The sequence below is a fragment of the Amborella trichopoda genome, chromosome 9 (genome assembly GCF_054954075.1).
Source record: "Amborella trichopoda isolate Santa Cruz 75 chromosome 9, AtrichopodaSantaCruz75HAP2 v2.0, whole genome shotgun sequence".
Lineage (NCBI taxonomy): Eukaryota > Viridiplantae > Streptophyta > Magnoliopsida > Amborellales > Amborellaceae > Amborella > Amborella trichopoda.
In genome coordinates, this window is record NC_142344.1 from 509,498 (window position 1) to 536,770 (window position 27,273).

Here is a 27,273-nt window from a genome sequence, read left to right on the forward strand (position 1 = left end):
ACTTTCACCTTTCCGTTCAGATATTAAATAACAAATTCAAGAATTGAATCCCCCAACCGTCCCCTATTCCACATAACTTATAATGGTTTGGAAAGGATGTTTCCTATGAACTGAGAAAAAGGTTTTTTTATTTATTTATTGTTATTCAAATGCCTATTGAGGATAAAGAGGGAGAGCAGATACTTCATATATTATTAATTCAATATGTTTAGCATCTTATATTAGATATTAGTTAGCAAAAGGCAAAACTGAAAAACAACATCATGGTTCAAATTATATAATGAACTGTCGCCAACTCTAACACACTTGTCAGCATCCTAACTGGTGAACTAGTTGTAACATAGAGAGAAGGAGAGAGAGAGAGTTTATAAGTTTTTTTTATGGAAAAGTATATACAATGAGACTATTTATCATTGGTACAAGGTGGTTATAATTAATTTTGACTATTGGATAAGAAATTAGATGATTGTTTATTCCATTGACCAGGCTCAAATTTTAAAAGAAACTTTTTTGAATTTTGAGACACACTTAAGTTATCAGATTTCAAATCGGATGGTTGTAAATCATTATGACATTTTATTACTAACGATTAAATGATGTCAATATATACCATTCCTTATTTTATTTACACAGGGCAAATATGTTATGAACTATAAAATATGTCGAATTGAGTGTCAGCTTGCTAAAATTTTCACTATCCAACCAAAAGTGCTGTCATTTTGTAGCTATCCTGTGGTTGTTCTTTCCTGGTTATAAGGGGTACTAATCTCCTCTATAATATTCCATAAGTTTATATGCTCCCCCGGGAGCATATATCGATTTACTCCCTCACCTAAAACCCTATCGATGATTACTTTTAGGATCCTACTGGTGTTGGTAGCATTCTCCACCCAAGATTGATTAGGATCTCAAATTCCAGTGATGTAAGTATTTCAACCTAACATAGAACAGATACCGTCTAATTTTTGTTCAATTTGATCTAGTGTTTAAGGAGTGAAATTTTTTTAAATTATCTGGTTATTCTAAAATTTACGCCAAAAATTATGGTCTAAACAAGTCTCATATTTGGCTCTTTCGCCAAAGGAGTAAGTGTATAATATGCTTCCGCAGGAGCACAATAATCTCGCTTAAATAGAATATTCAAAATAAAGTTAAAGAGTTAGCAGGCCCCTCATTGGTCCTTCCAAACCAATACAAATTGAGGGTTGGCAACATTGTCCTTTCTCTTCCTTGTACAATCCGCTTCCTTTAACTTACATTCAAATAAAAACGTTTGCTTCAAAAGCCGACCACCTCATTCCAAACTTTCTTCTTCTTGATTTCTCCCTCTTCCTTTCATTTTCTCTCTCTCTCTCTTGATTTCAGTCTCTCTTTCATTGATCCCTCTCAGTCTACTTCCTTTCTAATTCTCTTAAGAGTCTTCAAAAACTTAAAACACTTATAAAGGCCTCAAGCCTTCTATGCCATAAATAAAAGGTCTACTAAGAAATGCTCAAATGTAAAAGAGATGCAACTCCCGGAAGCCCCCCAGAAAATAGTTTCCGACAGGGACCGAGTCATGTGGCTGGTTCTTCTCTTCTTGGTCTTCCCTTTATCACAAGGCATTTCAAATGTAGATGACTTCTTACCGGTCGAGAGAGACGCATTGATAGAGCTAAGGGAAACTCTCAACTCTACGATAAACCTCCACTCGATATGGACTGGACCCCCTTGTATCAAGAACCATAGCCGGTGGTTCGGGATAAATTGCTTGAACTGGCACGTTACGTCTCTAGTACTCGAAGGTGTGCAGCTCTCCGGCTCCTTAAAACCAGATTCATTCAAGAACCTCACAGCTTTAAGAAGACTCAGCTTCAAGAACAACTCTCTCTTTGGAACTCTCCCTAATTTTTCAAACCACCCCTACCTCCAATTCCTTCAATTATCTGATAACCAATTCTCTGGTCCCATTCCTGGAAACTTTGCCGAGATTCCACAGCTTTTTGAGCTACAAATGGAGGGGAATTCCCTAAATGGAACGATACCACCATTTAATCAGAGGACCCTCAAAATCTTCAATGTGTCAAACAATTTGCTAGAGGGTCAGATTCCAGGGACCCCGGTTCTTCAATCATTTCCTGTGAGTAGCTTTGTGGGAAATCCCGGGCTTTGCGGGAAGCCTTTGTATGAAACCTGTACTCCTTCTGCCCCAACAATTCCCATAACGGCTCCTCCTCTTTCTCCTTCCCTCCCTGGTCCACCTACTCCGTTTGTGCCTCCTTCGGAAGGACCGTCGAAGAGCTTCGAGGTATGGGGAATTGTTTTGATTGTGGTCGCTGCAACGTTGGTTCCTTTGAGTGTGATGCTTGTGTTCTTCTGCTATTATGGAAGGATATACCGAAAGAAATCGTATGGTGAAGAACAAGGTATGAATCTTGTTCTAGTTCAATTTGTTATTTTGAAGCCAAAAAAAGAAAAAGGAAAAAAGGCAAGATGGAGTTACCATCCATTGTAGGCAATCGACAGTTAGGAAAGGTGTAGGCAAGTTCTCATGAGATCATTTCCCTTATTGAGATTCTAATCAGAAAAAAACAGACGAGCCAAAAGCACCTTTACACTTTCTCTTGAAATGTCTCTCTTGTCCACCGTTGTAGAAAATGGAGGTTCCCTTAAACCATCGACTAGGGCTGCCAACAAGCAGGGCCATGGTCAGCCCAGGCCAGGCTCGGGGCCCGACCTGGACCGAATAATGTAATCTAAGCCTGTCCCAAGGACCTAACAATGTTGCCTGGGTCTGGTTAAGATTTCAAAATGTGCCGGCCCTGCTTGAATGGACCCCTACACTTTGGGCAGCCAATGTGCCGGGTTTGGGCTGGGCCTGGCTAGGCCATGGCCAGGACTAAACTTCTATGACCAAGTGGGGCAGCCATGGGTTCTTACCCAAGCCCTACCTGGAGGCCTCTCCCGATTTGCAGCCCTATACCGAAAACGAGAACAACACTTCCGAGACATTATAAACTTCCAAAACAGTCCCACATTTATCCCAATTCCCAAATTACAAATCTCTCTCTTTCTCTCATGGCAAGTTGTTTGTGACAGGGGATTTGCCAAGGAAAGGAGAAGCAAATTCTTCAAAGAGCAGTGGGGGGTGGGTGAACCCAGAGAAGGCAGTGGTGATGGAGTTCTTCAACCAAGAAAGGCCGATCTTCGATCTAGACGATCTGTTGCGAGCATCTGCTGAAATCATGGGGAGGGGTAAGCTTGGAACAACATACAAGGCAATGCTAGAGACAGGTAGCACAGTAGTGGTGAAGAGATTAAAGGATATGAATGGCCTAAGCAAGAAGGAATTCTTTCAACAAATGCAGCTTCTAGGGAGGCTAAGCCACCCCAACCTTGTGGAGATAATCTCTTTCTATTACTCCCAAGATGAGAAGCTTGTAGTCTATGAGTACCTCCCTAATGGAAGCTTGTTTGATCTTCTCCATGGTTAGTAATTGTCCCATCCTTTTCTTTCTTTTTTTTCCTTTTTATTTTGAACTGCATCCATTTACTTTTTTGTTCTTGTCAACAAATCTTACAAAATTTACAGGAATATTTTATTTTTAAGATTTTAAAATAGCACCTATATTTGGTATTTTTCACTCGATTCCTACTTTTTGAGAGCATATAAGATATATTTTAAAATTTAATTTATTTTCATACAGGATTAAGCTCAAACTTCTGTATCCATGCTTCCCACCATCAATGCACCAGTAAAACTACAAAAGAAATAATATAATGATTTAACTTTTTTAAATTACGTTTTATAATTTCTTAGTGGGGAGGGCGGCATGTAACCTCAGTTCAATCTGAAGTTCAGAAAAAAATTAAAATTAAAAAAATGTTCTAAACCTAGCGAGTCAAGGCAAGCATCTTAAACCACCCACCATGCATTCTCACAGAGAGTAAGAACAGCCCTTAACATTAATTGAGTCCCTAATCTCAAAAAGTACTTCAACTCACTCCCAAAATAAGATTCTCTATGAAGTCTAAATTGTCCATAAATTACATATTGGGAATGCGGATTTGGAGAAAGATTCCAATCCTTGAAACTTGATTCCAATCCTTGAAACTTACCACTGGACACCCAAAAAGATGACCTACTTTTTTTTCATCTGAAATTTATCGATATATTTAAGGGATGAATTATTTAACATTGGGTGCGGATTGTACAAGCTATCAGCCTTTAACAACAAAAGGCGCACCTCTAAATCTGGTTAAAACATAGGGTGTGGTTTGTATAAGGCCAAAGTAAGGCGCATCTTCAAATGGTGTTGAAATATGTTGTTTTAATATTGAAAATCTTTGTGAGGGTCAGAATATTTATTTTCATCTCTATTTATAAAATTTAAAGATTAAAAAAATGTGTAGATCGAGAATATCTATGAACACTTGGATATCTTGAAAAAAATTGATGATTTGAAAATGCATTACAAGATGCACTATTTCCAAGACTCGAAATCCATTTTTTCTCATATACATGCATCATCTTGCAATTCATTTTTTCTCATATACATGCATCACCTTGCAATTCATTTCTTCTCATATACATGCATCTTGAGGTCGAGATGATCAATTTGAGGATTTTTTGGCATCGAAACAATCTCTTCTAGCGAATTTTTTGAGGTGTGCGTTAATTTAATTGTTTAGAGCTTCACCCTTATATAAACATTTTCCTAAAAAATACAGTTCCAATGTTAGAAGCTCTTAATAGAGCTTGAAACCTTATTTCCACACGTAATTATAAATTTTAAAGCTAAAAAATGGTGTAAATCTAACTGATCTAGTAGAGAATTTTGAAAATAAATGATTTAGATAATGTGTTATAAGATGTATTATTTTGAGCACTAAAAATTGTTTCTCATATCCATATATCTAAAAGTCGAGATGATCAATTGTATGGTTTTTTGAGATCAAAACAACCTTATCGGTTGGATTTTTTATGTGTATGAAAGCTTAAAAGTCTACATAGTCACGAGTTGGAAGAGTATTGTGATAAGTGTAACTTTTTCCCATACAGGTAACAGAGGACCAGGACGCGTCCCTCTTCAATGGGAGGATCGTCTAAGGATGGCAAAAGGCATAGCCAAGGGCTTAGCCTACCTCCACCAAGCTTGCTCCTCCCACCGCCTCCCCCATGCCAACCTCAAATCCTCGAACATCCTCCTCGCCCCCGACTACACCCCTAAGCTCACCGACCACGGTTTCGACCCCCTCCTCCCTTCTCGTAGAGCGTTTGACAAGCTAGCAGCTAGCAAGGCCCCCGAAAACGCAAAGTCCAAGAGACTCACCAACAAAACCGATGTCTGGTGCTTCGGCATTGTCTTACTCGAGTTAATATCCGGTCGAGTTCCTGGGCAGTTTACACTAGGCAACGAAATTTCTAGTGAGGACGACTTGCCTGAATGGGTTAGATCAGTAGTTAACGAAGACTGGTCCACTGATATACTTGATTTGGAGATTTTGAATGCAAAGAACGGGCATGGAGAGATGTTGAAGTTGACACAAATTGCTCTTGATTGCACGGTTTCGGCACTAGAGAAGAGGCCCAAGATGGCTGAGGTTGTGAAGAGGATAGAGGAGATTCAGGAGGGCAAGGAAGGAGAAGGAGAGGCCCAAGACCAAGCCCAATCTCGTTCTAGAGGTGGCCAAGGCAGTCAACAATAAGACATGAGAGATGTTCGTGTATTTGTTTTGGGGTTGTTATTTATTTTTTGTACAAGAAAGTCACAATTATTTATAAATTATAACCATATGATGTGAAATTTGATAGTTTGGGTGTATCAAAGTTCAAAATTTTTGAACTTTGAGTTTGGTCAATGGAATAAATCCAACCACCCAAATTCATATCTAATGGTCAAGATTAATTGTGACCACCTTGTGCCTAAGGTAAATAGCCTTTGTATACTTTTCCATTTGTTTTTGGGAGTGAATAATGTAGAACCCATTATTTTCATTCTTTCATTGGTGACACTTAAAATAAAATTCAGGCAAATTTGTCAAAATACCTTATAGAGATGGGTTATTTCATATTTTACCCATTTGCTATCATTCTAACTCATGATCACATGTTACATTTAGGGAAATATATCAAAAATGCATATAAGCGATGAATTATTCTACATTTTGCTCAATTGTGATCATTCCAACTCAAGATCATGTATTTTTTGATAGATATTTTAAAATTAAATCGAAAGACATAGGTAGATTATCAAATAATAGTTCAACTCTACAAGTGTGTGAATAAATTTCTCATAAAACTTATAATTTATAATAAGAAATAAACAAAAAAGATTATATGAGCCGACTGTCATGACCCCACCCCTTGACCCTTTACCCAACAAGCGGGAGGGTGATAGAGTGCGGGATCGCGACAAGAGGTCACGTATGTCACTCAGGTCGGAGTGGCTCAATGCTATATAAAACGGCAATCAGTGCAAACCACTAAAGAAATCACAAACTCCCACAAGAAACAACAACAAAAGATGGATAAATTAAAACCATTCATGTTTATATGCATTCATCTCCAAAATCTCTTTACACTCAGTTTAAGGCATTAATGGCCCACACAACAAAGATGATATAACACACATCTCGGCAGCATAGCCACCAAACACCTACTATGAACAGCTCCTACAGAATCCTTTCTCCAAAAACTCCAAACTCCACATGTTCGGCATGCGAGCCCGTTGCCTGCCCTTTAGATCAAGATTATCACTCTACAATTATGAGAGAAGAAATGGAATGGGATGACAGCCCAGTAAATAGATCTACACCATTGCATCTCAAATATTATAACAGTGGTAACAAAAAGCAGTGCGCACTCATTCACAAAATATCAAGGGGAAACTTTCTATAATGCCTTTTAGTAATTTAACAATGAAAGAAGAAAAGCAGTTCAACACACAGAGTATAAGTCATAAATCATTTCTACTTTATGCCGAACAATAAGGTTAACAGATCACAGTTAGCAGCTAGAGAGGCCTACTCCTGGAGTAAAAGATTTATTGCTCAGGCTAAGCTAATCCTGCCGCCTGAAACCTCTACCCTTACCTAGAAAGGAGGACAATGACAAGTGGGTGCCCCACTTCGTAATGCCCTCACACACACACACACACATATCCCCAGTGCGCTTTGGGGTTTTTGATAGACAGTGGCCTTGCAAGACACGACCCTTTTATATGTCCTTCCGACAGGAGAGCATCACACTACCATTGAGTGACCCAATGCATAGTGTTAAAATAATTGGGGGGTGCGACCCACCCAATTTCTTAGTTTGCTTCCCGACCCTAGTTCTATCATTGGGGTTGAGGTACAGTCAACAGTTGCTGGCATCGAGTATCCAACTACCAACGGGTGACCCATTACGTAGTGGTCAGTCACAATATATCACAGTTTATCATGATCACAATTTTCCTTAGTATAATAGTACTGACTACCAATGGATGGTGGTTAACCCCGTGATATAACAGTCTCACAGTGTGCCACAGTACATCAGTCCCCACTACCAATAGGTGTCCTATTGCGTAGTGGTCAGTCGCATAAGGGCTTACAATATCAAACACAGTGCCACAGTAATAGTAGTAATATCACAATAACAGTGGCAGTATCACAGTAACATTGACAGTATTACAGTAACAGTGGCAGTATCACAGTAACAATGGTAGTATCACAGTAACAGTGGCAGTATCACAGTAACAATGACATTATCACAGTACCGGTGGCAGTATTACATTAACAGTGGCAGTATCACAGTAACATTTGCAGTATTACAGTAACAAAAGCAGTATCACAATTAAGCATTACAACTCAACTTCCTATTGCCTACACTCGCAATTAGGGTTATAACTTTTGGTCCATTTAGAGTTTGAAGACAGTTCTAAAACACATTTTACACTGGACACACCCAGTTTCCAAATGGGGGTGGTTTGAAGGCAATTGGGCCTCATTTGACCTTTTAAAGGTTCCAAATGATGAGGGTTTATTCGCAATACCCTGCTGTATACATGGAACAGAGACATACACTTCTTCACATCGCTAGAAATCTCAAATCGTGAAGAATTTGAGACAATTTCCAATATCAAAGTTCAAGCCAAGACATATATCTTTCTAACAAGGCTAATTTGAAAGCATTTGGACTCTATTTGGTTATCCAAAACTCCATGCTAAACAAGATAATAGTTCTGATTCTTATCAAAACTACCCACAGTGACATCTCTTCATAAAACAACGCATAACTTCCAATCTAAAAGGAATTTCAAAATAATTTATGCATGCAACTTTTATCCCACTCAAATATTTTCAAATGGCTATGGTTTGACAGGAAATGGACTATATTTGGTTAGTGAAAACTAGTAACCACAGCAGGGTTAGTGCAAAATCTAGGAAAACTGTCAAACAATGACCTACATGTACATTTTGAAATATATCTTCATTTTCGTAAGGAATCTCGACAAAGGAGAACACAAACATTTTACTAGACTCACATAGCTTTCTAATGGCAGTGATTTGAGGTCAATCGGATCTCATTTGTCTATTCAAAAGCCTCCTTCAAGAACATACATGTTCATGGAATTTCACAGTAGTATATAACATACCTCATAAACATGACCCATAACTGTTCTTCCACAGTATACACACACTAACATGCATTTCCTACAAAATTTGTGATCTATACATTCATTTCCAGCATCAAAATCCATCATAGAGTAAAAGTCCTATTTCAGTAGAAACAACATAGAGGCCACTACAATGCATACACTTTTATTACTCATTTCATAGGCATACAAATTCATGTGTTCTTATGGCCATAATGCAAGGGTGATGGATCCGCTTACTTAAGATGCAATGGTATCTCCAATTCCTTTTTTCACAGTCCCCTCAAGCTTCTAACAATGGCTTCTTCAAAGAGTAACAGTGGGCTCAAGGGTTGGCTTTAGTGAGAGAGAGTGGGAAATGAATGGCGTGAGAGAGAGAGAGAAAGGCTTAAGTACCCTGCAGGCTGGGGTGGCAGTCCCAAGGTTGACAAGTGGCAGCACCATACATGCAACAGGACAAGTGGCATGCGTGGCAGCATGCATTCAGCAGGTAGCAGTCTTAACCATACATTATGGTGACACAGCCGGCGTTGCACAGCCGGCACTAGCTCATCTTGCTCCCTCCTACCGTCGCTTGTGAAGTTTCTCTTCTTCGCATACACTCACGCCGCTAGGCCTCTTTACACACACGGTGATGCTTCTTTCTCTCTCCTCTTCATAGTCGACGCTAGCTCTTTCCTCAGCCGGCGCTGGGTCCCTTATTTAGCCGGTGTTGCGTCTCTTACACAGCTGGCACTGGGCTCATACATAGCCGGCACTGGGCCCCCTTCTTTCTAATGCCGCGGTACCTTGGTTCAGAAAATTGTGGTCCTTACATCATCGCTCCCTTAAAAAGATTTTGTTCTCAAAATCGTCAGTCAATCAAATAGATGAGGGTACTTATTCTAGATCTCATTCTCCCGTTCCCAAGTTGATTCTTCTTTCGAGTGATACTGCCACCGCACATGAACAACAGAGATTTCTTTATTGAGCAATATTTGTACTTTCTTGTTCAGTATCTCAATGGGTTGCTCGACATAAGTTAATCTTCTCAGATTGGGATTGGTTCATACTTCAAAACATGGGACGAATCAGGCTGGTATTTCCTCAACAGTGATTTATGAAAGACATCATGAATTTTAGCCAACTCTGGTGGTAGGACCAGTCGTTATGCCACAACCCCGATTCTTTCTAAAATTTCAAAGGGTCCAATGAATCGTGGACTTAGTTTTCCTTTCTTGCCAAATCTCATAATGCCCTTAGTTGGCGATACCTTCAAGAAGACTCGATCACCCACATCAAATTCGAGGTCTCTTCTACGATTATCAGTATAACTCTTCTGCCGACTTTGGGCTGTTCTGAGTCGTTCTCCAATTAAAGTAATCTTTTATGTTGTCAACTGAACAATTTATGGTCCTATCAGCCTTCTTTCACTGACTTCGTCCCAACATATGGGTGATCTGCACTTCCTCCCATACAGTGCCTCAAAAGGTGCCATTTGAATGCAGGTCTGGAAGCTATTGTTATAAGCGAATTCTATTTGAGGCTAGTGATCATCCCAATTTCCTTTAAAATCTGCAACACAAACCCTCAACATATCTTCCAAGGTCTGAATAATTTTCTTCAACTGCCCGTCAGTCTGGGAGTGAAAGGCAGTACCAAAGGTGAGTCTCGACGTCAAGGCTGATTGCAGACTGTTCCAGAATCATGAGGTAAACCTAGAATCCCTGTCGGAAACAATGCTAACAAGTACTCCATGCAATCTTAAAATCTCTTTGATGCACAACTGAGTAAGTTTATTCAGGGTATAGGTGGTGCGGACCGACAAGAAATTTGCAACTTTAGTTAATCGGTCCACAATAACCCAAACAATATCATGCCCAGTACCTGATCTGGGCAAGCCGGACACAAAGTCTATAGCGATGTGCTCCCATTTCCACTCTGGCACGGGTAAGGGCTGTAACAATCCATCAAGTTTCTGATGTTCATCCTTCACTTGCTGACAAGTCAAGCACCTCGAAACAAACTGTGTTACTTCCCTCTTTATATTATTCCACCAGAAGACCATCTTCAGAACTTGATACATTTTCGTACTCCCTGGATACACCGTGTAGCTAAAGTGATTTGCTTTTTCCAAATAGCCCTTTTTACATTTTCATCACTTGGAACATATATCTGATCCTTAAATCTTAACAATTCATCGCTACCCACAGCAAAGTATTCTTTTCTTTCTAATTTCCTTTCTTCGAAGATTTTCTTAAGCTGGGGATCATCTTTTTGTGCCACTCGGATCAGTCGAAATAGTTGGGGCTCCATCCTTAAACATGAAATTGTTCTCGCCCCATCACTAATGGGTAGGGTTGGGTGCCATCCTATTGCATCTTCTACCAACTTCATCGCCCGGATCATTATATGAGCCACCGATACCACAGGCTTTCTACTCAAGGCGTCTGCTACGAAATTTGTCTTACTCGGGTGGTAGTTGATGGTACAGTCATAATCGTTTAATAAGTCCATCCATCTTCTTTGTCTCATATTTTAACTCTTTTTGAGAAAACAAATACTTAAGGCTCTTATGGTCAGTAAAAACTTTAAATTGGGTCCCATACAGATAGTGTATCCAAATTTTAGGGGCGAACACCACAGCCACAAGCTCCAGATTGTGATTGAGGTAGTTATGCTCATATGGCTTTAACTGCCTGGGGGCGTAAGCTATAACCTTTCCCCGCTGCATTAACACACACCCGAGCCCTTTTATGCAATCAGTGTAAATTACAAAATCCTTATTCCCCTTAGGTAAAGTCAGTATCGGGGCTGTGGTTAGTCTCTTCTTTAGTTCTTGGAAACTTTCCTCACAGGCATCTAACCACGCAAACTTTACATATTTCTAGGTTAAGCGAGTCAAGGGAAGTGCTATCTTTGATAAACCTTTTACAAAACGTCTATAGTAACCCGCCAGTCCCAAGAAGCTACGGACTTTCGACACATTTGTTGTTCTTTCCCACATAAGTACAGCCTCGATTTTACAGGGGTCAATTGCAACCCCATCCTTGGAAACACCATGCCCGAGTTAAGCTACACTCGAAAGCCAAAATTTGCTCTTACTTAACTTGCCATACAGCTTTTCAGACTTTAAGGTTTGGAGGACCATCCTTAAATGTTGTTCATGCTCGTTCACATTCTTCGAATACACCAGAATGTCGTCGATAAAAACCACCACGAAATCCAGGAAGGGTCTAAAAACTCGGTTCATTAAATCCATAAAGACAGTTGGGGAGTTGGTGATCTAAATGGCATCACCAAAAATTCATAATGACCATACCTGGTCCTGAATGCAGTCTTGGAAATATCCTCATCCTTAACCCGCAGTTGATGATAGCCTGATTGGAGGTCAATCTTAAAGAATACTTGGGCCCCTTGAAGTTGATCAAACAAATCAGCAATTCTGGGGAAGGGGTACTTGTTCCTTACCGTGACCTGATTCACTTGTCTTATGACCGATCTTTCTTCTTTACAAACAGAACTGGTGCGCCCCATGGTGATACACTAGGCCGGATGAATCCTTTGCCCAATAACTCTTGTAATTGCTCTTTTATTTTCTTTAACTCAACTGAGGCTATCCTATAAGGAGCTTTAGAAATGGGAGCAGTACCAAAGGCTACTTCTATTTCAAATTCTATCTCCCTCACTGGGGGCAGAGAGGTTAACTCTTCAGGAAAAACTTTTGGATATTTCCTCACTACCGGTATTTCCTCCAACTTAGACTGGGCATCCCTATTTTCCACCATGTAAGCCAAGTACCCGACACATCTTTTGCCAACAGGCGAGAAGCCCGAAGGGCCGAAATAAGGTGTAGAGGGGAAGCATCCTTAATGCCAATAAAGTTTAGTTCAGGCTGAGTTGGGCGTCTAAAGGTTACAGTTTTATCATAACAATTGATTGTAGCATGATGTGTGGACAACCAGTCCATGCCCAAAATGATATCAAAATCTTGGATGTCTACGAGTATCAAATCCATTGGTAGAATGTGCCCTTCAAGCACAACCCCACAATGTTTAAATATTATATCAGTTTCTAAAGATTCTCCCATGGGTGTGCATACCACCAAGATTCAGTCAAGTTGTGTAGGTTTAACATTCATGTGGTATGTACAATGTGGTGCGATAAAAGAGTGGGAAGATTCATGATCAATTAAAATTCTTGCTTTTATTCCACAAACAGAAAGCGTACCTCAGATAACGGAGGTCGACGCCTTAGCCTCATGTTCTGTTAAAGTGAAAACTCGACCTTGGGTCCTTGGTCGGTCCTCTGGTCTCTTCACCGGGCAATCCTTCACTAATGGCCCTGCTTGTCGCACCGAAAACATGCACTGGTCTTCCTGAAGCACTCGGCCGCAGTGTGGTTACTCAATCCACAGTGTGGGCAGGCTGAGCGCCGATTTTCCCTTATGTCACCCTGGAAGGATCTCTGAATCTTTACACTGCCCTGATTATTTCTTCCCTTATACTCTTTCTTTGGAGGTGGTCGAGTATTTCTCTTAAACTTCCCATGCGTGGCCCCCACTCTCCCTTCTTTTCTTAATTGGAAATCTTCACAGTCTCTCTCAATCTTTAATGCCAGATCCACCAACGGGGAGAAGGTCTTGATGTTGGCCGAGATTATCCTTCCCCTTATATCAGGTCGAAGGCCCTTCTCATATTTACTTGCTTTTCGCGCCTCTGTGTCAACGATGTGTGGCGCGAACCTCGAGAGCTCAGTAAACTTTGCTGCATATTGCTCTATCGACAATTTTCCTTGTTGCAGCTCTATAAATTCAACCTCCTTCATCTTTCACACTGAGTTAGGGAAATATTTTTCATAAAAAACCTCTAGGAAATTTTTCCAAGTAGTTACAACTCCTGACCTCTCCCGGACTGCTTTACTGAGCCCCACTAATACTCAGCTTCTCCTTTCAACATAAAAGTGCCCAATCTAACTTTCTGCTCGCCAGTACAGTGCAGAACATCAAAGATATTTTCCAGTTGTCTTCTCCACCTCTCGGCTTTCTCTACTCCCCCATGTCCCACAAAGGTCGGAGGTGTCATTCTCCTAAATCTCTCTATCAAGCCACTATCACTTTGATCTGGGGCCGGGGTAGATGGGGCTGGCATCGATTCTCTCATCATTTGTATCATAGCCCCTAGAGTTCTGAAGAATTCACCGAGAGCCGCAGTGTTTTTGTTACTTGAACTTGCATTGTTGGCAGGAATCCTTATCATCTTCAACCTAGCACACAAGCATCCAGTCACCAACCTATCTAAGAACTATCCCAACGACACTTCTAAAACTTTCCTAGGCCAAGAATCATAACCTGGAGGCTCTGATACCATAACTGTCACGACCCCGCCCCCAGACCCCTTACCCCTTACCCAACAAGCCAGAGGGCGACAAAGTGCGGGACGCAACCGGAGGTCACGTACGTCACTTAGGTCGGAGTAGCTCAACACTATATAAAACGGTAATCAGTACAAACCACTAAAGAAATCACAAACTCCCACAAGAAACAACAACAAATGATGCATAAATTATAACCATGCATGTCCATATGCATTCATCTCCAAAATCTCTTTACACTCAGTTTAAGGCACTAATGGCCCACAAAACAAAGATGATGTAACACACACATCTCGGCAGCACAACCACCACACCTACTATGAACAGCTCTTGCAGGATCCTTTCTCCAAAAACTCCAAACTCCACATGTTCGGCACGCGAGCCCGTTGCTTACCCTTCAGATCAAGATTATCAATCTACAATGGACTGAGCTGACAGCCCAGTAAGTAGATCTACACCATTACATCTCAAATATTATAATAATGGTAGCAGAAAGCAGTGCACACTTAGTCACAAAATATCAAGGGGAAACTTTCTATAATGCCTTTCAGTAATCTAACAGTGAAAGACGAAAAGCAGTTCAATACACAGAGTATAAGTCATAAATCATTTCCACTTTATGCCGAATAGTAAGGTTAACAGATCACAATTAGCAGCTAGAGAGGCCTACTCCTGGAGTAGAAGATTCATTGCTCAGGCTAAGCTAATCCTGCCGCCTGAAACCTCTACCCTTACCTAGGAAGGAGGACAATGACAAGTGGGTGCCCCACTTCGTAATGCCCTCACACATACACACACGCATCCCCAACGTGCTTTGGGGTTTTTGATAGGCATTGGCCTTGCAAGAAACGATCCTCTCATATGCCCTTTCGGTGAGAGAGTGTCACACTACCATTGGGTGATCCAATGCATAGTACCAAAAAAATTGGGGTGTACGACCCACCCAATTTCTTAGTTTACTTCCCGACCCCAGTCCTATCATTGGGGTCGAGGTACAGTCAACAGTTGCCGGCATTCAGTATCCAACTACCAAAGGGTGACCCATTCCGTAGTGGTCAATCACAGTATATCACAATTTATCATGATCACAATTTTCCTTAGTATAACAGTACCGACTACCAATTGATGTCTCATTGCGTAGTGGTTAACCCCATGATATAACACAATATAATAGTCTCACAGTGTGCCACAGTACATCAGTCCCCACTACCAATGAGTGTCCCATTGCATAGTGGTCAGTCGTATAAGGGCTTACAGTATCAAACACAGTGCCACAGTAATAGTAGCAGTATCATAATAACAATGGCGGTATCATAGTAACTGTGGCAATATGACAGTAACAGTGGTAGTATCACAGTAACAGTGGCAGTATCACAGTAACAGTGGCAGTATTACAATACCAGTGGGAGTATCACATTAACAGTGGCAGTATCACAGTTAAGCATTACAGCTCAACTTCTTACAATTATAAGCAATGTCATATGCTCGCAATTATAACTTTTGGTCCATTTAGAGTTTGAAGATAGTTCTAAAGAAAATTTTACACTGGACACACCTATTTTCCAAATGGAGGTGGTTTGAAGGCAATTGGACCTCATTTGACCTTTTAAAGGTTCCAAAGGATGAGTGTTTATTCGCTGTACCTTGCTGTATACATGGAACAACGACATACACTTCTTCACATCACTATAAATCTCAAATCGTGAAGAATTTGAGACATATCTTTCTAAAAAGGCTAATTGGAAAGCATTTGGACTCCATTTGGTTGTTCAAAAGTCCGTGCCAAACAAGATAATAGTTCTGATTTTTATCAAAACTAACCACAGTGACATATTTTCATAAAACAACGCATAACTTCCAATCTAAGAGGAATTTTAAAATAATTTATACATGCAACTTTGAGCCCACTCAAAGATCTTTCAAATGGCCATGGTTTGACAGGAAATGGACTTTATTTGGTAAGTGAAACTAGTAACCACAAAGTGCAAAATCTAGAAAAACTGTCAAGTAGTGACCTACACGTACATTTGGAAATATATCTTCATTTTTGTAAGGAATCTCGACAAAAGACAAACATAAACATTTTATTAGACTCACATAGCTTTCTAATGGCAATGATTTGAGGTCAATCGGACCTCATTTGACTATTCAAAAGCCTCCTTCAAGAACGTACATATTCCTGAAATTTCACAGTAGTATATAACATACCTCATAAACATGACCCATAACTCTTCTTCCACAGTATACACACACCAACATGCATTTCCTACAAAATTTGTGAGCTATACATTCATTTCCAGCATCAAAATCCATCATAGAGTAAAAGTACTAATTTCAGTAGAAACAGCATAGAGGCCACTACAATGCATACACCTTTATTACTCATTTCATAGGCATACAATTCATGTGTTCTTATGGCCATAATGCAAGGGCGATCGATCCACTTACTTAAAATGCAATAGTATCTCCAATTCCTCTTTTTACAGTCCCTTCAAGCTTCTAACAATGGCTTCTTCAAAGGCGTAACAATGGGCTCAAGGGTTGGCTCTAGTGAGAGAGAGTGGGAAATGAATGGTGTGTGTGTGAGAGAGAGAGAGAAGGGCTTAAGTATCCTGCAGGCTTGGGGTGGCAGTCCCAAGGTTGACAAGTGGCAGCACCATACACGCAACAGGACAAGTGGCATACGTTGCACCATGCATTCAGTAGGTGGCAGTCTTGATCATACACGGTGGTGACATAGCCGGCTTTGCACAGCCGGCGCTACACAGTCGACGCTAGCTCATCTTGCTCCATCCTATCGCTGCTTGTGAAATTTCACTTCTTCTCATAAACTCACAGCGCTATGCCTCTTTACACACACGTGATGCTTCTTTGTCTCTCCTCTTCACAGTCGACGTTAGCTCTTTCTTCAGCCGGTGTTGGGTCCCTTATACAGCCGGCGCTGCGTCTCTTACACAGCCAGCGCTGGGCTCATACATAGCCGGTACCCCCTTCTTTCTACTGTCGCGATGCCTTAGTCTAGAAAATTGTGGTCCTTACATCATCTCCCCTTTAAAAAGATTTTGTCCTCAAAATCGTCAGTCAATCAAATAGATGGGGGTACTTATCCCGAATCTCATGTAATTGTGTGATTGTTCTTTATATATAGAAGCAGTTATTGATGTAAACATCCATCAAAAAATAGTGAAGATGTAACTCGTTGGGCTTTGAATCCGTGGACGTAAGGCTTCAGCCTGAACCACGTAAATGTTGTGTTATCTCTTCTTATCTCTCCATTTTTCATTCAATGTATTTTCTATCTCCATTCTCTATTCTATGCTCCCACAAATTCTAACAGTAGTCGGTACCAAATCATTGCAACAAGACTTGGATGATGATAATGAGTATTATTATCATGAGCCTTAGGACTCATATGTAAATATATCCTCTCTTTAAAATATATTTTTGAGATGGATTTTGAATTTAATGTTTTAAGTATGAGTAATGATCCTATGAGACCCTCCCACACCTTTTGCATGACCTCAAAAGATCACCATTAAATTTGGCACTAGAAAAGTTATCACATGGGTGTGAGATTTGATTTTTCTAGATATCTGTGACAAATTTAATGGTGATCCTTTGGGGTCCTACATACATAAATGTGGGAGGGTCTTATAGGATCATTACTCTTTAAGTATATATTATCGTCATTATTATCGAAAGAGTGAGGAGTGTAAACTTTCTCTTAATATGTTCCAAGTTTGGGTAAATGAGGTAGGTTGTGTTAAATAGACCGTCACTATAAAACTTTATCAAAACATTCTATAAATCATGAACTTTAGATATTATTTAAAAAAAAAAAAAAAATCTATTGAAATAAAAAAAATAAAAATTAAACACGATTAATTTTGAGGGAGCACGATCCATCGCAGGACAAAAATGCAGGAGTGCTTCCCCCGACATATAAAGAACTTTTACTGTAGTTTATGGTGCTCAAGCCCTGGTGCTGAAACTTTCACACGTGTACGTTGGGAAAACAAGTTGATTAGGGCTTGTGCATGTTATGAAAGTTGTCGAGGCCTCGGCGAGTACAGGTGGCACTTCTATTTCACTTTTATGCCGTTCAAGAGACAAAAATTCATGGTAATTTATTCCCACCGCTAACATCTACTTGGAAAAACAGGTTCGCGTTCGTCTTCTCCATTTAATTATCCAAAAAAAAAAAACAAAATCCTATATATATATATAGAGAGATTGAGAGATCGTTTAAAAGAAAGAGAAAGGATTGGGGAGAGATTAATTATTAAAAGATAAGAGAATCGAATGAAAGTAGAAAGAGAGAGAGAAATCGAATAAACATAAAGAGATTGGTTAACTAGATATGAGTGAATTTAAATAAAAATAGTGACTATTTAAATCGGGAGAAAGCTTATTTACAGCCGAGGCTCTAAACAATTAAATTTGAGCCTACCTCAAAAATTTTACTAAAAACGGTTGTTTTCATGTTTAAATATCCTCAAATTGATCATCTCGACATCAAAATGCATAGATATATATATAAAAAAAAAGATTTCAAGTTTTGAAATAGGGTATTTTTTAATGCATTTTTGGACCGTCAATTTTTAAGGATTTCAATTTTTCATAAATCTATCTATCTACACTATTTTCAAAGCTTTAAACTTTATAAATGAAAATGAAAATATATTTTAAGGCTATCACAAAAATTTTCAGTAATAAAACCACATTTCTCGACACTATTTAATAATAGGCCCTAATTCGATGGTTTAGAGCCTCGGCTCTACACAAACCGCACCTTTTAAATCGAAGTGAGATGAATAAACATAGAAATAGAGATTATTTAGCCACAGGTTTGAAAATGTTAAGAGAATTTGAGTGAGCAGAAAAGAAGTGAGATTATTTATCAAGAGAGAGAAATTGAATAAACATACAAGAGAGAGAGAGGGAATTAGAAAAAACATATAAATTATTTAGGTAGAGAGTAAGGGTGGCATGAGTCGGGTCGGGTCCAGGTAAAAAAAATTATGGGATCTGGATCCGATCCAAAAATAAAAAATATATAAGTTTAAATGTATTTGATTATCATATTAAATATATATAGTTATATTTATTTGAGTGTTTTTTATTTAATGAGAAAAGTTTATATAGAGCCGAGGTTCCAAACAATCAAATTAGAGCCTATCTAAAAAATTTCGTTAGAAGAGATTGGTTTAATGCTCAAACATTTGGACATGAGAAAAAAATGGATTTCAAGTTTTAAAAATAGTGTATTTTGTTCGGTTTCTAAGACGGAATATTATCCAAATCCAAGTTTTAAATCCAAACCAGACTTCTTGGATTCAATTTTTAAACCGGACCCAAGTGAGGGACTTGGTCGGGTGCGGGTCTATTGCCACCCCTACTAGAGAGTGAGAGAGAAGTTGAATGACCTCAAGGGACGTAGAAGATGAAGATGAGGATGAGGAAGAAGGATACAGGTGCCAGCTCAAATGTTCGAAACACTTAGCTTCTCCATCGAACCCATCTCTTTACGTGTCACTCTTCTCAAACATCAACCTTACACACGTCCACAACTGCTTCCTATTTTAACCCACCCCTTCGCCACCTTTACTCCTGAAACCGCCTTCAGCCCTGAAGCCAAACCCTCTTTTTTCTCTACCAAATTCTTCTCAGAACTCTCTCTCTCTCTCTCGCATGCACTCACACAGTAAAGACGAGTCAAGGTGCACCCTGCTGGAGTCATGCCGGTGAGGAGAATACCCATTGGTCGGCCTGAGGAGGCAAGGCATCCGGACTGGGCGCGAGCACTCCTCGCGGAGTTTGTGTCCACCTTCATCTTCGTCTTTGCTGGAGAAGGCTCTGTCCTCGCTCATGGTATAATTCCTATAGTGAGATTTTTCGACAAAAATGGTATGGTTTTGTTAATAATCATGGGGTATGGTTGATTAGGTAAGATATCAAGAGAGGTGGCGACACCGGCGGGGTTGGTGAGTGTGGCCTTAGCACATGCATTTTCTTTGGCAGTTGCGGTGGCTGCCGGGATGAACATATCAGGTGGTCATATTAACCCAGCAGTTACATTCAGTGCACTTTTGGGAGGCCGGATTTCTCTATTGCGAGCCTTCTTCTATTGGGTGGCCCAACTCTTGGGCTCCATCGTGGCTTCTCTCTTGCTTCTGCTTACCACCGATGGAATGGTAACTACTCTCTTTTCTCTCATGTCTTTTATCATAATATGGTTTATGAGAAGGTCTTTTAATTGGATGATCTTGCCTCTTCACACTAAAATTGGCTTCAAAACCAGAGTTAAATATTTCTTGACGAAATTCCAATTCATGGCAAGATTAGGCTGATTTTTGGTTTTGTCAAGTAACCAAGATACAGTGAAAAGGCTGTAGGCTCCTCACTTTCCCCTCTGCCCTCTACATAAAATTTGTTACAAAGCAAATAATATTGTGTTAAATTAGCTTCTGCAAATGCTCTTGCCGATCAAGTCTCCACTATGTAAGCTAAATAAATCAGACAATTTAGAAATTCTTCGTTCCTCTTAACTAGTTAAGACTTCAAAAGATTATATTATCGCTTAGAAAAACTTATCTTTGGAACATGTCTGTGGGCTAACCTACCATCGATGTCTGTGTTAGGGCTATTGGGGCGTATCGACGCTCCCAAGACATGATGCTTTAAGATATGATACTCTCGTGTCTGACACTTCATGTTAACCTTATTTTCCAGAAGTATTTTGATTTAAACCTTTGTAAGTCCAAATTTTGTAGAAAGATTTTAATATTGTCTAGAGTTCCACCTCTCACAGGCCAAGTCATGCCTGTACCCATACAGATGCTGATAGATATAACCGTAAATACTGATACATATAATCGTGTTGCTATGTCTTGTGAGTGTTTCATAGTTTTCATTCATTTTGGTTTTTTTATTCCCCCACAGAGGCCCTTTGGTTTCTCAGTCGCCTCAGGGGTAGGAGAATGGAATGCTCTCTTGCTTGAGATCGTGATGACATTTGGTCTCGTATATACATTCTTCGCGACAGCGGTCGATCCTAAAAGGGGAACCATGGGCACAATGGCACCACTAGCTATAGGCTTCATCGTGGGTGCTAATATCCTTGCCGGTGGTCCCTTTGATGGTGCATCGATGAACCCAGCACGAGCCTTCGGTCCAGCCCTTGTGGGGTGGAGGTGGAGCAATCATTGGATATATTGGGTTGGACCCTTTGTGGGTGCAGGTTTGGCTGGCCTCATCTACGAGGCACTTATAATTCCTACTGAGCCTCCCCTTCCTCACCAGCCTTTAGCTCCTGAGGACTACTAGATCTCTCTCTCTCTCTCTCGTGTAGATAAGTTGCATTTTCTGTTGTTTTCCATGAGCTTCAATAAATCAGACACCAAGTTCTATGTGTGTTATATGCTGTTTTCTTTTCAATGAGAAACATATTGTTCTTTTCCAAATATTCCTGTTGGAAATCAAGGGAAACTCGTCTATTTCATGTGGTATTACATTAAGAGGCATTTGTACCTCCTTTACTTGGGCACCACTTGGGGAAAAGTTTATATAGAGCCAACAATCATATTCGAGCCTCTTTCATCAGAAGTGGTTGTTTTGAGAGCCTCTTTCATCAGAAGAGGTTGTTTTGACGCACAAGTATCCTCAAACTGATCATCTTAACATCAATGGACATGATCAATGGACATGAGAGAAATAATGGATTTTAAAGTTTTGGAAATAGTGTATTTATAACGTATATTTGGACCGATCAATTAAATTTTCCAAAGTTTTTATGGATATCTCGTGACACCATTTTTAAAGCTTTAAATTTTATAAATAAATATAAAAATATATTTTAAGGCTATCAAAAAGATTTTCAAAGCCACATTCACACCATTTGAAGGTAGGCTCTAATTAGATTGTTTAGAGCCTAGGCTCTATACAAACCGCACCCATCCTTAATTGTTACACCTTGTTAACTGATGAGGTTTAGATGATAGAAGGCAGCGAAAGTCTCTCTGTTTCAAGAGAGACCCAAGGATACAAAACCCAACCCATGATTGGAACACAGTAAGAACACAGTAAAAGAGACGTGACACTAGGTCTGAGAATTTTTTCGGATCGAGTTCAGATCCACCTAGATCTGGATCCATATCCGAAAAGCATAGATCCGATGTGGACATGGATTGGATCCATATCCAAAACTATATGTAGGTTTCGGATTTGAACCTGTGGATTAGTTCCAATTCTTTATATTATAAAGTTGAAAATATAATTATTTTATTATATTAATCAAATATAAATGATAACATATATGTATATATAGAATTATATATATTATTTTAGAAACCCAGGTCCCACCAATACCTGGATCCGACCCAAATTATTATTAGAATCTAAATTTTGGATCTGGATCCAAATTGTAGATAAATATTTGGATGGATCTGAATTTTGAATTTTGGGTTTGGCTTCGGACCGACCAAATTCCCAGCCATACATGACACTGTTCCCTTGCTTTTATATCTTCCTATATCTAGCATCTATCCTTTGGCAGTGGTGCGTCCTAAGCAGGCCCTGACCTGGGTCCACGTTAGGATTCCGACTGGACAGGTGATACCGGCGTCCTAACCTGGGTTGAAGTTTGGACCCCTACCGGGCAGGTTGAGCATGGATAAAATATCTTGGCCTGATTGGGGGTGTGTTTTGTCCCGGACGAAGTCCACGCTGGGTCCGACGCCCCTTTAGATTTGGGCCCAAACCCTATCGGTCAGGGTCAATGGTAAGGATCTGGGTCCCTGCCCTGATTGGCTCCGTGTTCTGTCCTGCACATAGTCAGCGCTGGATCTGACGCCCCTTTGGATTTGGGCCCATACCCTATGGCTCGGGTTGAAGGTAAAGGGTCTGGATCTTGGCCGCTGCGCCGGATGCTCGCGTTGGATCCAGTGTAGATCTCGGCTCCTCATTTGCTCACCTGCCTTACTCATTACATGGAGCAAACACTTCCAAAGTTGATAAATGTGAATTTAATATTACAGAATCAATCACGATGCACAATTGAGAATCCAAGTTTACAGTTACAAAATCAATTTATTTGCAATGAAAATTATCTGATATTTATAAAGAGAGACATGTTTATTTGAGATATGGGTCACTTTCTTCTACTGTAATATTTAGCAACCCATGGAGCAAGCTGTGTGTTATCTGGTTCTCTTTTGTGAGAGGTGTAATAGTCAGACCAGTAACACTCGGACAACTTTGGAGGCAACCCTCCATTCTCAGAGTCAAATATACAGAAAGGCAGCCACTCGGCGCCTCCATTCATTCCCCTTTTCCTTTCCCTTGGATATGCTAATGGTGCTTGAACATATCTGGAGGAAGAAAAAGAAACAAGATCAAAAGTCAATTCTTCTTCTTTTCCAAAAATAGAAGGCACATAAAATTAATTGGTTTATTACCTTTGAGAGCACCTTATTCAGGGGTTGCAACGGTTCTGGGTCCCTTAAAAATGATTCTGGACCCAGATCGACTTGACCCAAAAAGTCGCCCAAAAATTAAAATATTAATGTATTTAATTATATTTAAATATATTTTATAAATTGAGACTCAAAAAAAAATATAACAGGATCCGTACATGGACCCGATCTGGACCCAAATGGTGTTTGGGTTCAAGATTTGGACCTGGACCAAATCTGCCGGGTCCAAATTTTGGACCCATATCCGGATCCGGATCCAGATCAGATCTGCCGTCCCTGGTCCATTGCCATCCATAACCTTATTCCTTGAAGCCAAATGTCCCAGCAAAAGTGAGTGTGGCCAAACATATGACAAGCATGTGGGCTTCCATGGATCCCATGTAAGGTCCTCAAACGAGCTTCTAAGTAATCTGAACCAATGACTTTCGGGAGATTTGGATAGAACAGCATTCTCTTTTCTGGACAGAGCTCAGGCCTGAACATGATGGCATCACAAATTTTACATCCCAGGCATTCAAATGGCTTAACCAGTATAATAGTTGAGCATCGGATAACAAACTGAGCAAATATGGTTACCTTGGAAGAAAATGGGAGAATGTGATAATCTGTTTACTCCTGCTCACGATTCCGTTAGTGGCATCAGTGTGTTTCGCATTTATATCATCAAAGTGCTTGGCGAGAGAGAGGTCTTTGCTTGAGAGGTTCTTAGGCCATTTGCAAGCATGAAAGTCTTTACATGCCTGTTCATTGTATCGGTGGGATCACGTCAGCCGCTCCACGATCAATCCCTGACAACTAGGCAATGGTCTGGGTCTAGACCTGGAAACTGGTTTTAGTAGGTGGGGTCCCAGTTGAAAGGCCCGGACCCCACCGGCTTTGGGTGGTCGTGGTCCAGGTTGAGACCTGGTCGATTAACCAGGTCTGGGTCCAATGGACCCAGAACGCCTGCGACCCAAGTAGAAGTTGACCTGGACCTGACCTGTTTACACCCCCTGACCTGTTTACACCCCCCCCCCCCCCCCCCCCGATTTGCAACAACGCAGTAACCATCTAAACCCCCCCATTTGCAACAACGCAGTAGCCATCTAAAACATAAAAGCATAAAAGCCTTGTGAAAAGACACAAGATAACACAAAATGATGCTAAGGCCCTAGAATATGGCTGTCCACTTCCCAAGTGCACTACATGCTTGACTGTATAAGAGTTGAATAAAGGTTGGAAAGCTCGTTCGAATAAGAATGGAAGCTGGGGTTACAGACACTGATGTCAATACTACTTTTGCAACAATGAGTGATGGCAAAACTGAAAGAGCAACACTATTTCGATTGGAACTACTGCATATGAATTGAATTGCCATCTGAATTATGAATGCCAGCACCTGTATCTGATCACTTTCCACTTTTTGGTATTTTCACATAAACAAGTGCATGCACATGATGATAAGAGTGTTTTCAAACGAATAAGACCTGATCTTGGAAGTGTAGCAAATCAAGTTTTTAGCCAAACAATCGGTTCAAGACAATTAGGCTTACAAAAAGAGAAGAAGGGAGTCACCATCTTCAAAGAAGGAATTGCAACACCAGTTATGTCCTTCTCCCTGTCAAAGCTCTGTACAAAAGAACAACCAGTTTCACTCAGTAAACAACTGACTACCGAAAGTATATACGAATTGGTTTTGACCAGTGTCGAAAAACTCGATGCACCCGGGTCACCCAGAACCAGCAACCAGCTGGTTCCGGATGACTGCAACTTGGGTAGCCCAAGTCTGCACGAGTCTTGGCCAAGTCTGTCTGGATCCTTCAGAATCAGACTCAGGACTAGGCAACCCAACTCAGACCCACCCCCTGTATGGTTCCATGTCCCACTTGGTGTTTTCAAACACTGACATCAACTTTTTCATTTTGACAAGAAATAGTAGATATAGAAGTTATGATTCATGATATCTGTGATAAGACTAGAAGCCGATTACCTCGTGATACCATGAGAAGAGAGGAATGATCCCTACACCATCTACAATATTTGGGCTTGTCTCTACTCCAAGTTCTCTACACGCATCAAGCAACGCACTCAGCTTCGCAAGAGAATCATGCTGAAAGAAATCAGTAAATCATGTTTCACTTTGAGACCCCATTTTTCAACTATAATCTTTCGACTAGACCAACAAAATCACTTTTTGAATAAAAAACTGATAAAGACCATGCTTTTTTTCAATGGCAATGGTGACGCATTTTGCTAAATAATGTATTTACTTATTGAAAGTTCTACTTGATAAATTTTAAGAAGGAAAAAAATTTAAGTACATATTTCTCCCCCTTTCTTCTGCACCAGAGGTCATGATTCCCAGGTACAAAGAAAACACCATGAAATCGATCCTTCAATAGAGACATTGTGTATACAAACATCTCATATGTCTCTGCTACATCGCCAGCAACAAGAAGAACATCATTCTTGTAATTCATGACCGAGAGACCCTTAATCCACACCATGTTCTCAGAATAGTCAGTATGCAAATCCGAGAGGACGAAAACTCGCAACCCATTTGTTCGAAGCATTCTTTTCTTAGCAGGCAAAATTGGTAGCCTTCTCACACTACTGCCTTTTATAACCTCGCGAAATTTTACGTGATTGTGAACAAAATGTGAACCGCCTGGTTTTTGTTGGAGATTAATGCAAGGCTTTAAGAGCCCTTCCATCCATGCGTTAACAAGGAAAATCTTTCACCTAATGGATTAGAAACAGACACATATCTATCAGAACAGAAGCCTTCCATGGCAAAACTATACAAAAAAGTAATTCGAAACTTAAAACCATTTCTGTGTGACATTCATACAAACAAAAGAAATGTAGCTTTCCCGGCTGAGTCATGAAGGGAATCATAAAAGGCCCCATAGGAACTGTTCACAAGAGTTTTATAAGGAGCATTAAATATTTGAAATTTGGCATGAAATCCCAAATGGGGGCCAAAAGTATTTGAAAACAAGCAAAATGGAAACCCACCATAACCTAAATAGATTTCACAGGGAAGACATTCAGCTTCTGACTTATTAAAACATGTAACAACCCAATTCAAGGCCTGTTGTGCCCCATGAATATTAATTGCGACACAATTAATACAACGAATGGGATTCCTGCACAAATCCCTGCTAATTTAGCAGAAAAATAAAATAGGAACTTACCAGTTTCTTTGTAGACGAAACACGATTTTATTTTCAGGCTACTTGATTTGGGCCAAATTCATGAATTATTATCAGAAGCGCCACCTAGGTCAGTGGCATCTATGAAAATAGTTAAGATAAGGTTAGCTTGCCACTGCTGAAAAATCTACACCGTCCAAATTAAGAATTAACAGTTAAAGAGTTACTTTTCACTTTATGGAAAAATATGCTAAGCTTTCCGATTAATTTGAAGAAATTTCATTTGAGGAAGATTATTTTCTTGATCGACACAAAGTTAAAGGACCACCATTCATTTTTGCTATTCTTACTGTTCCTTGGCCTAAGGTCAGTAACTACTAGCTAATGCTTGCACAAAGCTCTAATTTACAAAATTTAACGAAGCATTTTATTTTTACATATGTTCACTTTGTTTTAACTAATTCGACAATTGGATTTTAAATGTTGTTATGAAATCTCCTATTTATAATTTACGCTATGATAAAATAATAAGATTTTAAATGTTCTTATCAATTCTCTTATATATAATTTGGAAGCCACTATGCAATGCCAATGGGCGAAAATGAACAAAATTTTTTACCCATCGATTCCAAATTTCTCGGATAGCATGGACTAAGAGACTACAACACTCTACTATGTCTGTTGCGGTATCGCAAC

The 27,273-nt window shown here is 39.9% G+C and overlaps 3 protein-coding genes across 8 annotated transcripts; 2 read left to right on the top strand and 1 right to left on the bottom strand.

Moving 5' to 3' along the window:
* Positions 1–1,264: 1,264 nt before the first annotated feature.
* Positions 1,265–6,026, top strand: LOC18438390 (putative leucine-rich repeat receptor-like protein kinase At1g68400). The gene is made up of 3 exons (XM_006848574.4): positions 1,265–2,405; positions 3,079–3,468; positions 5,042–6,026. The coding sequence occupies exons 1-3, from the start codon at positions 1,508–1,510 to the stop codon at positions 5,686–5,688; spliced, it is 1,935 nt and encodes a 644-aa protein (XP_006848637.3). The 5' UTR covers positions 1,265–1,507; the 3' UTR covers positions 5,689–6,026.
* Positions 6,027–19,578: 13,552 nt separating this feature from the next.
* LOC18438391 (putative aquaporin TIP3-1) lies at positions 19,579–21,433 on the top strand. Its single transcript, XM_006848575.3, has 3 exons — positions 19,579–19,841; positions 19,917–20,164; positions 20,913–21,433. Exons 1-3 carry the CDS (start codon positions 19,709–19,711, stop codon positions 21,294–21,296), a joined length of 765 nt encoding a protein of 254 aa, XP_006848638.1. The 5' UTR covers positions 19,579–19,708; the 3' UTR covers positions 21,297–21,433.
* Positions 21,434–22,978: 1,545 nt separating this feature from the next.
* On the bottom strand, positions 22,979–26,895 carry LOC18438392 (uncharacterized). Of its 6 annotated transcripts, none has more exons than XR_016040889.1 (7): positions 26,620–26,895; positions 25,744–26,164; positions 25,413–25,532; positions 24,976–25,051; positions 24,020–24,183; positions 23,742–23,918; positions 22,979–23,338 (listed from the first exon to the last, which is right to left on the bottom strand). XR_016040889.1 is itself a non-coding variant. In XM_088846816.1 (7 exons), the coding sequence occupies exons 2-7, from the start codon at positions 25,803–25,805 to the stop codon at positions 23,119–23,121; spliced, it is 753 nt and encodes a 250-aa protein (XP_088702942.1). In that variant the 5' UTR covers positions 25,806–26,164; positions 26,620–26,895; the 3' UTR covers positions 22,979–23,118. The 6 variants fall into 6 exon arrangements, 5 of the variants coding, with proteins under 5 accessions (XP_088702942.1, XP_006848639.1, XP_020525643.1 ...); XM_088846816.1 differs by having other exon boundaries at positions 24,998–25,051; positions 25,413–25,488; XM_006848576.3 differs by having other exon boundaries at positions 24,998–25,051.
* Positions 26,896–27,273: the final 378 nt, after the last annotated feature.